Here is a 13,380-nt window from a genome sequence, read left to right on the forward strand (position 1 = left end):
AAGACAAATCATAATTCTGTAACACTAGTAATACTGAAAGAATGTGAAGCTATGGCCATAGACCTGCCATGCGAGAAATGTGGGATAGACAGTAATTCAGAAAGAAGGAAATAGATACAACTGGAATATTATTAAATCAATCAAATAACAAATATTTTTCTTATTCTTAATTTAACATAATAATCTGGTCATAAAAATAGCCAATTTGGTGGTTATTCCTTGTATATAAGTGAAATCAATTGCACTAGGAGAGAAGATTTGAAAATACTCTTTTTATATGGCACTTGTACTATCCATATATTTATGTAGTAACGTTTTCAACTACATTTAGATAAGTTCTAATTCTACATGAAAACATCTCCAGAGATAGGCCCCCTGACAGTTGATTCCACCCCAAGCCTTTAGTCATAAACACATCCACATATGAGTGACAGTAAATGTATTCATCAGACTATATTTGTGTGTATGTGTGTGTGTGTGTGTGTGTGTGTGTGTGTGTGTGTGTGTGTGTGTGTGTGTGTGTGTGTGTATGTGTAATTAAAGAGTTAGATAATGGGTTTGAGAGAGAGAGGGGGATAGACGAGGAGTTGGAGGGGAGAGAGAGGAGTAGAAATGTTATAAATACAGAACTCATATACAACAATCTCAAAAAATCATTAATTTAAAATAGCCTAAGCCAAATACTAAAATTAACTATAATTGACATGGGAGGGAGAGGAGAGACGAGGGAGAGAGATGGGAGTGAAATTGTTACAAATTGTATCTAAATTGTTCCATTAAAACAAGAGAAGGCAACACAAATGGAGGATGGGTTAAAAGAGATTAAGAAAACATTAAAAGAACAAATAAAAATAGAAGTAGAAGCTACTTAAATTAGGTTAATAACCACTTTTCATGGAAATGGCCTGAATTGGCCAATTAAATGATAGGAACTGATTCGTGTATCCTAATGGCATCAGACATGAATGCTTTTTGCTTTCACTTAATGATGAACTTGCTCCCTTTGAAATCATCTACTGACTGAGCAAAATACAACAAAACTAACAGAAGACACAAGAAAAGATTATAAAAAGCAAAGAAAATAAGAAAAGTTTACAAAAGAAATAGTAAATATTACTCTCTCAGGTCTCACACTGGTCCAAACAGCCTATTGCAAGGCAATCATCATCTAGCTAGGCAGTGGTCATGCATACCTTTAATCCCAGCACTTGGGAGGCAAAGAGGTGGATCTCTGTGAGTTTGAGGCCAGCCTGGTCTACAGAGCAAGTTCCAGGAAAATCAAGGCTGCACAGAGAGACCCTCTCTTGAAAAAAAAATTAATAAATATGTTTCCTAAAAGAACCTCATTTAAAATACTAATATAGATATATTTAGTAATAACAAGGGAAGGAATAACAACTATAAAACTGAAGTAATCAAAAAAACTGGAGTAATTATATTTATTCCAAAAGCCAGCTTAAAAGGAACAAAAAAATCATAAATTTCCTTTAAAATGCCATTACTTATCCTCAAGTACTTGCCCTGAATACAGCATTAAATTATGTGAGGAAAAAAATCTGATATAAATTTAAAGAAAATGGATGAATCTACTCTTGGAGACTTTATCAGCTGCCTAGAAGTAATTGACACATCTATAAGAAGGGCATAACTGAACTGAGCAGAGCAATTAAACAACTGAATTTAATAGACATTTTAAATTACTTTATCCAATAACAGAATTATAAAGATTCTTAAATTCACATGGGACATCACCAAGATAAACACATTATGGGCCATAAAATCCACATTAACAAATATAAAGAAATAAAATCGTGTAAAAATGCATCATTCATAATGGAATTAAAGTACAAATCAGTAGTAGAAAGTAGACTTCCAATAGAATATGAATCAAATGACTAAGACAAAATGAAAATATAAAAAGAAAAGTGAAAATACCAGTTAGCAAAACATTGGGACTATGACATAAACTGTGCTTAGAGACAAATTTGTAGTTTTGAAATAATGCATTAAAAACAAGAATGATAAAAAATAATGAATATTCCTGTTTAGAAGACTAAAAAGATGCCGTTGTAATCATTACCAGGGCACCTCCCAAAAACAAGACAGCAGTAACTGTGGGTTGGTAAAAGGCATGGAGATGAACAACTCCAGAAATGGTTTCGGGGATCAGCATCTGCTTTATTGCACGAGAACAATCACTTACATCATGGAAGCATATGGACTGTGATTGATTAGCACTTTCAGTGTTTTGAAGTCTGAGAATATCCAGAAGCATGGTGTGTCATGCTTCTTATTTAGAAGTGCAGTGTTTCAGGTAGACTGACTGGCAGGTCGTGCCTGAACTTTATCCTAGAAAAAGGTAAGTTAAATGAATCCAAAGTAACTTGGAAACAATTAATAAATAATAGTGTACTAGTTGGTGTATTCAAAACAGAGATTTAGTTTAAATGAACAATAGAAGTGAAAGGTGATCCTTTATCAAGATCAATGACACTTATAGACCTGTTAGCAGGTTAACAAAAAGAAAAAAGGACATGATTTTTTATTATAAGAAACAGAGTCATCATTACTGATCTCATATATAATATCATAATAGAAAACCATTCTAAACTATCATATATTTTATATCCTAGATAAAAATTTCTTGAAAGATACACTTTAGAAATTCTATAACAAGAAGGACTAAATAATCTCAAAGATGTATGTAATACATTAAAGGAATTGAATATATAATGTATAATTAATATTTTTCCAGAACATAAAATACCAGGTCAAGATGTATACACAGGAGAATATTAGATATTATGGCAGAATTTACATTGGATATCAATGATCTCTTCATTGATATAGAAATCAAATGGCATTCTAACATACTCAGTGAAATCAGCATTGTTCAGATGTCAAAAGCAATAACATCACAATAAAAAGGAACTACACCTCAATATGTCTATGAATGAAATGCAAAAGTCTTCAATAATGTACAAATATTTATTCTAGAAATGTAAAACTTACATTGATTGGGAAAAATGAACTTCTCTTTTCTAAAGTGACGTTGTCTATGGAAAAACAGACCAAAAATTTCACAATATAGTCTTTAGTCTATTAAGGCAATATTTCAGGGTAAAAAGTTAATGTAAAATCAGTCACTTTCCTATGTTCTGTCAGTAAAAAATTTCAATCTGAAATTTAAAAATATATTTTTACATAAGCAAAAATGTTGAGATACTTATTTATAAACATAATAAGGTATATAAGATCTATAGAATATAAACTACAAATTTATGATAAAAACACCGAAGATTATATAAATGAAGTGACATTCTATGCTCATGAATAAAAAAGCTTAGTAGCATTTTAATGTCAATTCTTCTCAACTTAAAGTACAGATTCAATATAATCATGATTTATATATAAGGAAAGTATTTTGTACATATTCACAAACTTATTTTAATGTTTATATGGTAATCAGTAGCCAATGCAATGTGAGAAGACTAACATAGTCAGGAGACTGACAGTATCATACCTTGGGGTTTATTTGACAAATAGATCAAAACTGTAGACTAGTATACTCAGAAATGTGCCTACATAAATGTCCCCAGTTATTATTCAGTCAAGAAGAAAACACAGTAATGAAAAGAGGAGTTCTTTTAGCAAATGACCCTGAACAAGTGGAAATCCCCATGCAAAAATAAATCACTGAGTCTAAGAAAAGACCATACAATCTTTACAAAAACTAACTCAGAATGGATCGCAGTTGTAAACATAAATGCCAAAACTGTAACAGAAAAACAACAGAAGATAGCATCACAAAAATTTCTATGAGTTTTTAGGTACATCAATATGTTTTGCACACAATAACAAAGATATGACCACTAAAGTAAAAATAATTGATAAATTGGAGTTTATAAAATTCAAATCTGCTCTTGAACACACAATTAAAAGAATTATAAAGAAAAACTATAGAGTGGAGATATATTTTTCCCAAGTACATATATGCTAAAAACTAGTATAATATATATTTATATCTATATCTATCTATCTATCTATCTATCTATCTATCTATCTATCTATATATATATATATATATATATATATATATATATATATTTAAAAACATAGACAGAGACCTGAACAGAAACTTCATCAGAGAAAATATATGGGTGGAAAATAAACTTACGAAAGCAATTTTTGTATCATATATCATTAGGGATTTGTAAGCTAAAATGAGATGTCCTTATGCTGCAATTAGACTATGTAAAATCCAAAACTCTGTTCAAACACAACCTGCTTACAGAATTGTGAACTCTGAAGAAAACGCTTCATTATTGGGAGAAATGGAAATCAGCACAATAACTATAGAAGTCAGTTTTGGCACATCTTACAAACCAAATAAAAAATTTCATATTTGCACCAATCAATATGAAACATCTACCAACACAAACACTACATATTTAAGGCTTAGGATAACTTTATTTATAATTGCTAAATATTGAATGCAACTAAGATGTACTGAAATATGTAAATGGGTCAAATAACTATGATAATAAATATTATAGAACAGTATATGTAAAAATACATGACCTAGCATTCCTTAAATAGACTTGAAAGAGCCTTATGTGTACATTTTTAAGTGAAAAACAAAGCATCCAAAAAAGGCTAAATAATACATGAACCTGACTATATGATATTAGGATAAAAGCAAATCTACAGAGACAGAACAAAGATCAGTAGTTGCCATACGTTAAGTAGAAAAGAAAGCTTATGAGAAAAGCACAATACATTTTTTGATGTATTGTAATTATTCTGTATGATACTAAAACCATGAATACAATATATTATGCATTTTGAATAACTGGTGAGGAATAGTTCAAAAAGTAAATTCTGTATAAACTATAAAATGTGATGAATAATAATTTATAAGTAATGATATGCTGATGCTAACAATATACTACAGAAATGTAAGAAACTAGTAAGAAGGTTAGCTGTTTGTGCAGGCACAGTAGGGTTTCATGCAGTATCGCAGAATTTTTGCTTATCTTTTCTATAAACCTAAAACTGCTCTAAAATAGTCTTTTAATGTTTTGAATTAAGATAGAATTGCATCACTTCCTCCCCTCTATATGTATATGTATGCATAAAAACATAAATAAAACCTGTTTAGTCTGTTTTGTTGGTGTGTATATGTTTTCATGGATGACCACGCTGCACTGGACAACCAATAAGTGGGGTCACCACTGGGAGAAGCAAACTATCCTTTAATAAAATTAGATTTCATTAAAAAAAAGTTGTGTTTTCCATCTAAAAAATGGGGACAATAAAACCTACCTCAAAGGTTGTTGTGAAAAAAATTTATTTTGTGTTGTGTTACATTGCATTAGAGATACAATTCAAAAGAAATCATCTATGTGAGGTAATGTTACAGTGAGTTAAATCTGTAGAGAAATACAAATATTACCATGGGACTCGAGTGAAGAATACATGCAAAACATAATGAGATATCAAAACTAGAAATGCAATAATCAAATTCATGGATGTTGTGCTTTATTCTAGTGGTAATAAGTAGTCTTTGGAAGTCTACAAATTGGAGTGGAGGGTCACCGAAATGGCTCAGGAAGAATAACCAGAGACATTAGGAATTGTTATTGAAGAGACTGCTGTATGATAATTGCTGTGGGATATCTTTCTGTATGCTGTGAATATGTGTTGCTCCCATTGATTAATAAGTAAAGCTGCATTGGCCTATAGCAGGGCAGGATGGAGCCAGGTGGGAAAATCCAAGAGAGATAGTGAGAGGAAAAAGGAGAGTAAGGGGAAATGCCAAACAGCCGTCCAAGGAGCAATATGTAAAAGCCACAAAACATGTGGCGATACATAGATTAATAGATATGGGTTGAGTTAAGTTATAAGAGCTAGCTAGTAAGAAGTCTGAGCCATAGACCATACAGTTTGTAAGTAATATAAGCATCTGTGTGTTTACTTGGGACCAAGTGGCTGTGAGACGCCGGTGGGAGAGATTCGTCCAACCACGGGGCCAGGCAGGACCAGAGAAACTTCTGGCTATATGATATCACTATAGAAATGGAAAGATTATATAGAAATAATCAGACATGTCTTGAGACCAATTGATGTCATACTTAGGATAATTGGAGTATTACTGAAGTTTGCACACTTCATGGCCAGGAAGAGGTGATTCATGCCTTTATATAAGAATGCTAGTAGTTGCTAGAATACTAAGGTACAACAGAAATGTTGCTAATATTAGCTTGCATTATATCATTGTTAACAGGAATGAGAAAACTCATTTTGAAGATTGTTTAAAACTCAGATTTATCTTAATTACCATGTTATTAAAAGTCTATATACATATCTAGCCCATGAATTAAATGAGCCACATTGCCATACTGTTGTATACTATTGGATTTTAATTTAATGTTTTCAGCTTTAGCAAAAGGTGAACCTAAATCATTACATATTTGCATATGCTTTGCATGTGTAACTGGCCTATAATGTAAATATTAGCTTAGAGTTCAAGGAATTATAGCCAATTGATAATTAGATACTTCCAGTTGGTATCTAAAATTGTGACTTTTAAGTCCTTTGTGGTTATTTGAAATACTTGATGGATTGTATTTTAAAACTGTCAATTGACTGTTAAATTCTGTTTGTAGTTTGCATTTAGTTTGCATGTCAATTGAACTTTAAAGTAAGAATTATTTCTTGATGTGGCCAGATGGTGTCTGGGTGATGCTGGAATATCATTTGAAAACAGTAAAAGATTACTACACTGTTAAGGAAAGTATAAAATGAACTAAAGCTTATTAAAGCCTTTCAATAATAAAGGAAGACATTGAGAACAACTTTTAATCTACAGTTTAATTTGTGACTAAAATACTGTGCATATAAACAAGAATCAAGCTCTTGATTTTTGAGATGATTTTGGATTTGTGAAGAGAGCCTTTTGAGGTTACTGATGTTTGTTATATGTAAAATTAGGTAACGGTTCTTAGGATAAAGGTGAATCCTAATTAATTATCATATGTTATTAAGTACTCCATCATGATAGCTTGAAATATATGATTAGTAGAGTATATAAACACATGTATATGCAAGTAATTTTGTATAACTAATAAGAAAATTCTACTTTAAGAGTTTCCTCATATAAGAAAGATCACGTGATCTTTATGTGTCTAGTTTATTTCACTTAGCATAATACTCTGCAGAATTATAAGTATTTGAGGAGATGAATATGTTGAGTGTTTTCTGTCTACATTCAATACATCATTATGATTTCACTTTATACCCATAATTATAAAACTAGATTTATATATCAATCTACAATTAAATGCTTATAAAGGGATCTCAGAAACAATAACTTACAAAGATTGTTGTAGATTTATATAGAAATGTATTAGAAAGAAATTATCAAGTTAAAATGAAGACTTACTTTTACTGTTCCTCTGAGAAAAAAAATAATTGCCTATAGTAGGGACAGCCATTTTGAAGTCAATATTGTTAGTCTTCTGCTGAGAATTCTATAACTTAATCATCTCAAGAGGAGGGGACTGGACCTACCTGGACTGAGTCTACCAGGTTGATCTCAGTCCGCAGGGGAGGCTTTGCCTTGGAGGAGGTGGGAATGGGGGGTGGGCTTGAGGGGAAGGTGAGGGGGGCCGGAGGGGGGAGAACAAGGGAATCCGTGGCTGATATGTAGAACTGAATTGTATTGCAAAATTAAAATTAAAATTAAAAAATCTTTTATAGCTGATACTTTAGTATGCTAAATTGTTCCTAAAATGTATTTAAATGTTGAATACTGTAAGTCAATTCTGGTAGGTACCTTTAATGTATCTTATCTGGCATATAATTGTAAGGGGTCCAAAAATGTGGTGGTATTGTATTCCCCGAAATATTGTGCACTCTAATAAACTTATCTGGGGTCAGAGACAGAACAGCCACAATATTAAACATAGAGGTTAGGCAGTGGTAGCACACACCTTTAATCCTAGCATTCCAGAGACAGAGATCTACATGGATCTCTGTGTGTTCAAGGATACAGTCAAGCATGGTGACTCACACCTTTAATCCCAGGGAGTGATGGCAGAAAGCAGAAAGGTATATAAGGCGTGAAGACCAGAAACTAGAAGCATTTGGCTGGTTAGGCTTTTAGGCTTCTAGCAGCAGTTCAGCTGAGATCCATTCGGATATGAGGACTCATAGGCTTCCAGTCTGAGGAGACAGGACCTGCTGAGGAACTGGCAAGGTGAGGAAGCTGTGGCTTGTTCTGCTTCTCTGATCTTGCAGCATTCACCCCAATAACTGGCCTCAGGTTTGATTTTATTAAGTACCTTTAAGATTCGTGCTACACAAAAACATTCCTTTTCTTTGACTTTCAAATATAATATAAATTTCTAGGCTTCTTTTTATACTTGTACAACTCTAGTGACTGCATTTTATGGCTGCCTTCAACAGAAACACTGGAGGCAAGTGTATTCATTATTTAGGAGTTTTAGTGTACTTGGCTACTTTATGCTCTCAGTGTACTTCCTAACAGCTTTAAATCAACCATCACACTTGAATTAGGAAGATAGACCTCAAATAGCTCACCACTTCTTTCTTTCAAACTCTAAGTTGGATTTCATTTTACAATTTTATGTAAATTATATGCTTTCAGAAAATGAGAGAAAATGTTTTCCTAAGGCACATATTTGAGTGATAGCATTACTACTATTAATGTTTTGGTAAATTAGATATCAGTGTCTTCTGAAAACACCTCTTCTTACTCCCTTTTTGTTATAACATGAGAAGAAATAAAAATGAGAGTGCAGAGAGGAAAAACTAGATATTAGTATTTTGTTATTGTAACTAGGATCAATATTAGTTCTGTCCATAATAATATTTGCATAGCCCATAATAAATTGTAAAAAAAGGTAATGATATTTTAGAAAATATGTTAAAGAATATTTTTTGAGCACTGTCCAAAATGGTAAGACTACTGTAACAGAATGATTTTTAAATACATTTTAAAAGACTAATATCCACATAGTTTAACTTTATCTTGGAATTGCTCAAAGACAGTTTTTAATTTTACCAACTTGAGAAGCAAAAAGTAGACAACTATTTTAGTGTGTAACATTTTACCTAATGACATGTCTATCACAAGCAGAATGCATAATATTTGAGAGTTATTATTTAAGATATCTAAAATACATGAAAATATTTCAACTTGCAGGAAATGCATTAAATTCCTGGTAATATTATACAATACTGATATTTGCTATTAAAATGGAAAGCAGGTTGGTATTTTAGCATGATACTTATTCTTCATTAACAAATATTTCAAATTGCAGTTTTAAGCATTCCTTTTATTGAAGAATTATTTTCTTTAATAATTTGAATCTTAGGTGATATGTATTCTGCCTTATTAACTCACCTATTAAATCTGTTTAAGAAAGTTACATAATAGAAGTTATGTGAACATAGGGAGATTTTTTTCAGATATTAAACATTGTAAAATCCTACTGATACTATTGATGGCCCACAATGTTACTACCGTATAATAAAGCAATTATAAAATGTTAATAAAAATGAATGAAGATGCTTTAGAAAATCTTTCTAGTGCCTTAATGTAACTACTTTATTGAACACTGTCTCTTTTAGGTCTGGATCTGCCATTTATGATGATGCCTCATCCCCTTCTTCCAGTCAGCTTACCTCCTGCATCAGTTGCCATGGCAATGAATCAGATGAATCATCTCAATACTATTGCCAACATGGCTGCTGCAGCTCAGATTCACAGTCCACTCTCCAGAGCTGGTGCCTCTGTTATAAAGGTAGGACTCACTATTCTGAAGAAGACAAAGGTATTAATTACATACAAGCTTTGATAAATATCAGCAGTACCACTAAATTGTCAGTAATAACACAGAGATCATTGACTCCATTACTGTGCAGTGTTTTTTATCTGGTTTCTTACTAGGCCTGCCAGGATTTGTTGTTGTTTGGGTTTTTTTTCTTGCTACTGTCACAGATCTCTCTTTTATTCAAGTCTTGTGTCTTGAATTCAAATGCACAGTGTGTAGGATGTGCGGCCAAACTAATCACAGAATGGAGGGTTATGTAAAATACATTCTTATTTGTGGGATGATGCAATGCAAACATGGTACATTTTTTTGAAGTTTGAGAGAAAATTGTAAGGTATTCTTCACTGTACAGTATTTATAATCAGAAAGGCTTTGGTGCCAATTCTAGTTTGCCACTGATTGATTGAATGACCTGTATTATGATACTTCACTCTCCTAAATGTATTTCTTCAATTGTAAAATGAAAATCACTGTAACTTTCTTATTTATCCATTGGCTAACTAGAGACAATATGAACAAAATATCTGTTAAAAATCAGTAGAGCCTGGCTGGGGAAATGGCTCATTTGATAAAGTGCTACCACCCAAGCATGAAGACCTGAGTTCAGATTACCAATACCACATAAAAAAGCCAGCCATTGTCATGTACTTCTGTAACCTGAGAACTGAAAAAATAGAGACAGCCATATCTATGGAGCATGGTATCCAATCATTCTAGCCTGTCAGTGAGCACCAGATTTTGTGAGAGACTCTCTCACAATGTAACGGGGAAAATAAATAGTGAAAGACAACTGAGGATAACCCCTGAGCTACATAGGCACATAAATATGCATTTACACATGCATGCACATGTACAAATGCGTACACAATTGTGCAAGAAGAATATATATATGTATATATATATATATATATATATATATATATATATATATATATATATAATGAAAAACCCAGCAAACATTTAAAAATATATATAATAATTTGTCAAACAGTCAAAATCACATTGTCATAATTTTTCAAAAGTTTATGGCAATTAGGTGATGGAAAACAAATTATATGTTGTAATTACTATTGTTTCCTATTATTTTCACTACTCATGCTTTGTTTTTCTGTTTCAAATAGCAAATGAACTACACTTTCCAATATATATATTTTCTTTTTTTTTTTTTTTTTTTGGTTTTTCAAGACAGGGTTTCTCTGTGTAGCTTTGCGCCTTTCCTGGAACTCGCTTGGTAGCCCAGGCTGGCCTCGAACTCACAGAGATCCGCCTGCCTCTGCCTCCCGAGTGCTGGGATTAAAGGAGTGAGCCACCACCGCCTGGCTATATATTTTCTTTTGATGAGGGAATGATAAAGATGGTAGGAGAAGAGTGAGTCAAGACCATTAATTAGTCCCTTCTTTCCTTTATTTATTAGACAGATATTTTATCCTTCATATATAATGGACAGTAAAGGAAAGGGATAAGATATACTTTCTAACTTCCAAGAGCTTACAAGCTAAATATGAGGTAAATGAGTACTCAATTTAACTTGTACTAAGAAGACAAACTAATGGATAATATATATAAATCAACAAATATTAGGGGAATTCAGAGGAGAGATAGATGAGCTCAAGCTTGGAGAAGAGGTGATATGATGTCAGGAAATGCATTACAATTGATGAACTTCAACTTGAAAAGTGATCATTTTTATAAAGTCTCATATATTTCAGTAGCTAAGTGAAAGTCTATTTACTGTATATAGCTCTTAATGTGTTGATGTCCTATTTGTTTGAATATCTTCACGGTGTTAACTGAGAATTACAGTTGCTTTTGTGAACAAATTGTCCAAAGATGTTACTTAACTGATGGAATACATTTCCCATTATTTTGAAACTGGATAGCTACTAAAGAAACAACCTCACAAAATGTTGGGAAATTCTATTAAAAAACAGAAATTTAATAATATGATACCTAACTGTAAGAAGGTACTTTTTGTACCTTCATCTTTATTTTAAAAGAAATTGCTTAAAAGAGCTCTTTTGTGAAGCACAGTCTCAAAGTTCAATCTATTAAATTGTGGGCATTGGGCAAGGATACATATTGAGAAGTTTTATTATAATAATACTTGAGGGATATAGAAACTAATAGAATAAAACCACATTTTAATCTACATTCATAGAATACTTTCTGCTAGAAGTTTAACAAAGGATACTTAAATACATGTTGCTCAGTGTTTTACAAAATGTCTGAATTAAATTGATCATTTGTCCAAACTATATAAAAAATAAAAAAATTTAACATGTAGTATTCAGATAAATGTTCTAAGTATGAAATGTGGCTTCTTTATTACAAATTTTATGTCCCAGTGGCTTGCTTCATAAAAACCTCTTGGTTTATTAACTAATAGAATCAATTTAAAACACAGGTAAATATCAAAATTTGATATACAAAATGATGGACTAAGACAAGTTTCAAAAATTCAATGTGTTAAATTTTATACCCTTCATGAAAATTCACAAGATACTTGCCCAAGTAAAGTACATATACTAATTTCCAGTTTATTCCAAATTCTATGTTTACAATTTTCCTGAAAGTTAATATGCTGTATTTGTCTCCAATTTTCAGGTTTCTTAAAATGAATACACATATGCATGTAATAATGATTTATGAAAAGTGAAAGCATAAATTTGATAGTGATGAGGGTGTATGGAAGTACTGGAGAGGATGAAGGCAAGGGAGAAATATTGTAATAATTTTATAATCTTAAAGACAGAGCAATGAAAGTTATGTGGTGGAGACAAGTGTGACTGAGTGCGTCTTTCCAGAATACACACACACACACACACACACACACACACACACACACACACACACACACACACAAATATATATATGTATATATATATATATATATATATATATATATATAATTTTCATATTGTTACACTGTATGTTTGGTTGTTTGAATGCTGACAGATGCAGTTGAACCTGACATTTAGTGTACTTATTTATGAATGTCCTATGTGCTTAGTCAAATTATGTTGAATATTATATACAAATAAAAAAGCTCAGATTACTATCATTGATTTACAAATTCAGCTTTCTCGCTCTCATATTCGAACTAATATTCAATAGTGTACTTGGAAATCATCTCTCAAAAAGCAAAACCAATTCTCCTGATTTTACACACACACACACACACACACACACACACACACACACACACACACACACACCAAAAAAAACACTCAACATACAAATGAATAAATAAATGGTTAAAAAAGAAACATATCAACCTGTGTATTTCAATTAGCCTTGTGATTGTTCAGAAAGGAGAGTCTGCTGAGAATTATTATTGCTTTTGTTGTTGTCAATTTGAATACATAGTAAACATAATTTAATAAATTGTTAATGTGTGCAAATGATTGCATATTTCTGCCTTGTATTATTCTTCTTGGGGACCTGTGAACTGTAGTTGGAATTTTCTCTGAGCCACCAACCAGCTCCCAAATAAAGACACTGAGACTTATTATTAATTATG

The 13,380-nt window shown here is 31.9% G+C and overlaps 1 protein-coding gene across 1 annotated transcript in view; it reads left to right on the forward strand.

Annotated features, from left to right (window-relative positions):
• Positions 1–13,380, forward strand: part of Dach2 (dachshund family transcription factor 2) — a 511,265-nt gene that overhangs the window by 386,004 nt on the left and 111,881 nt on the right. The window contains exon 6 of the mRNA XM_052735012.1: positions 9,658–9,830. Coding sequence (XP_052590972.1) covers positions 9,658–9,830 — 173 coding nt within the window. The remainder of the gene's footprint in view (positions 1–9,657; positions 9,831–13,380) is intronic.

The sequence above is a fragment of the Peromyscus californicus genome, unplaced genomic scaffold, assembly GCF_007827085.1.
Source record: "Peromyscus californicus insignis strain IS unplaced genomic scaffold, ASM782708v3 Scaffold_10__1_contigs__length_136768540, whole genome shotgun sequence".
In the NCBI taxonomy this organism is placed as follows: Eukaryota; Metazoa; Chordata; class Mammalia; order Rodentia; family Cricetidae; genus Peromyscus; species Peromyscus californicus.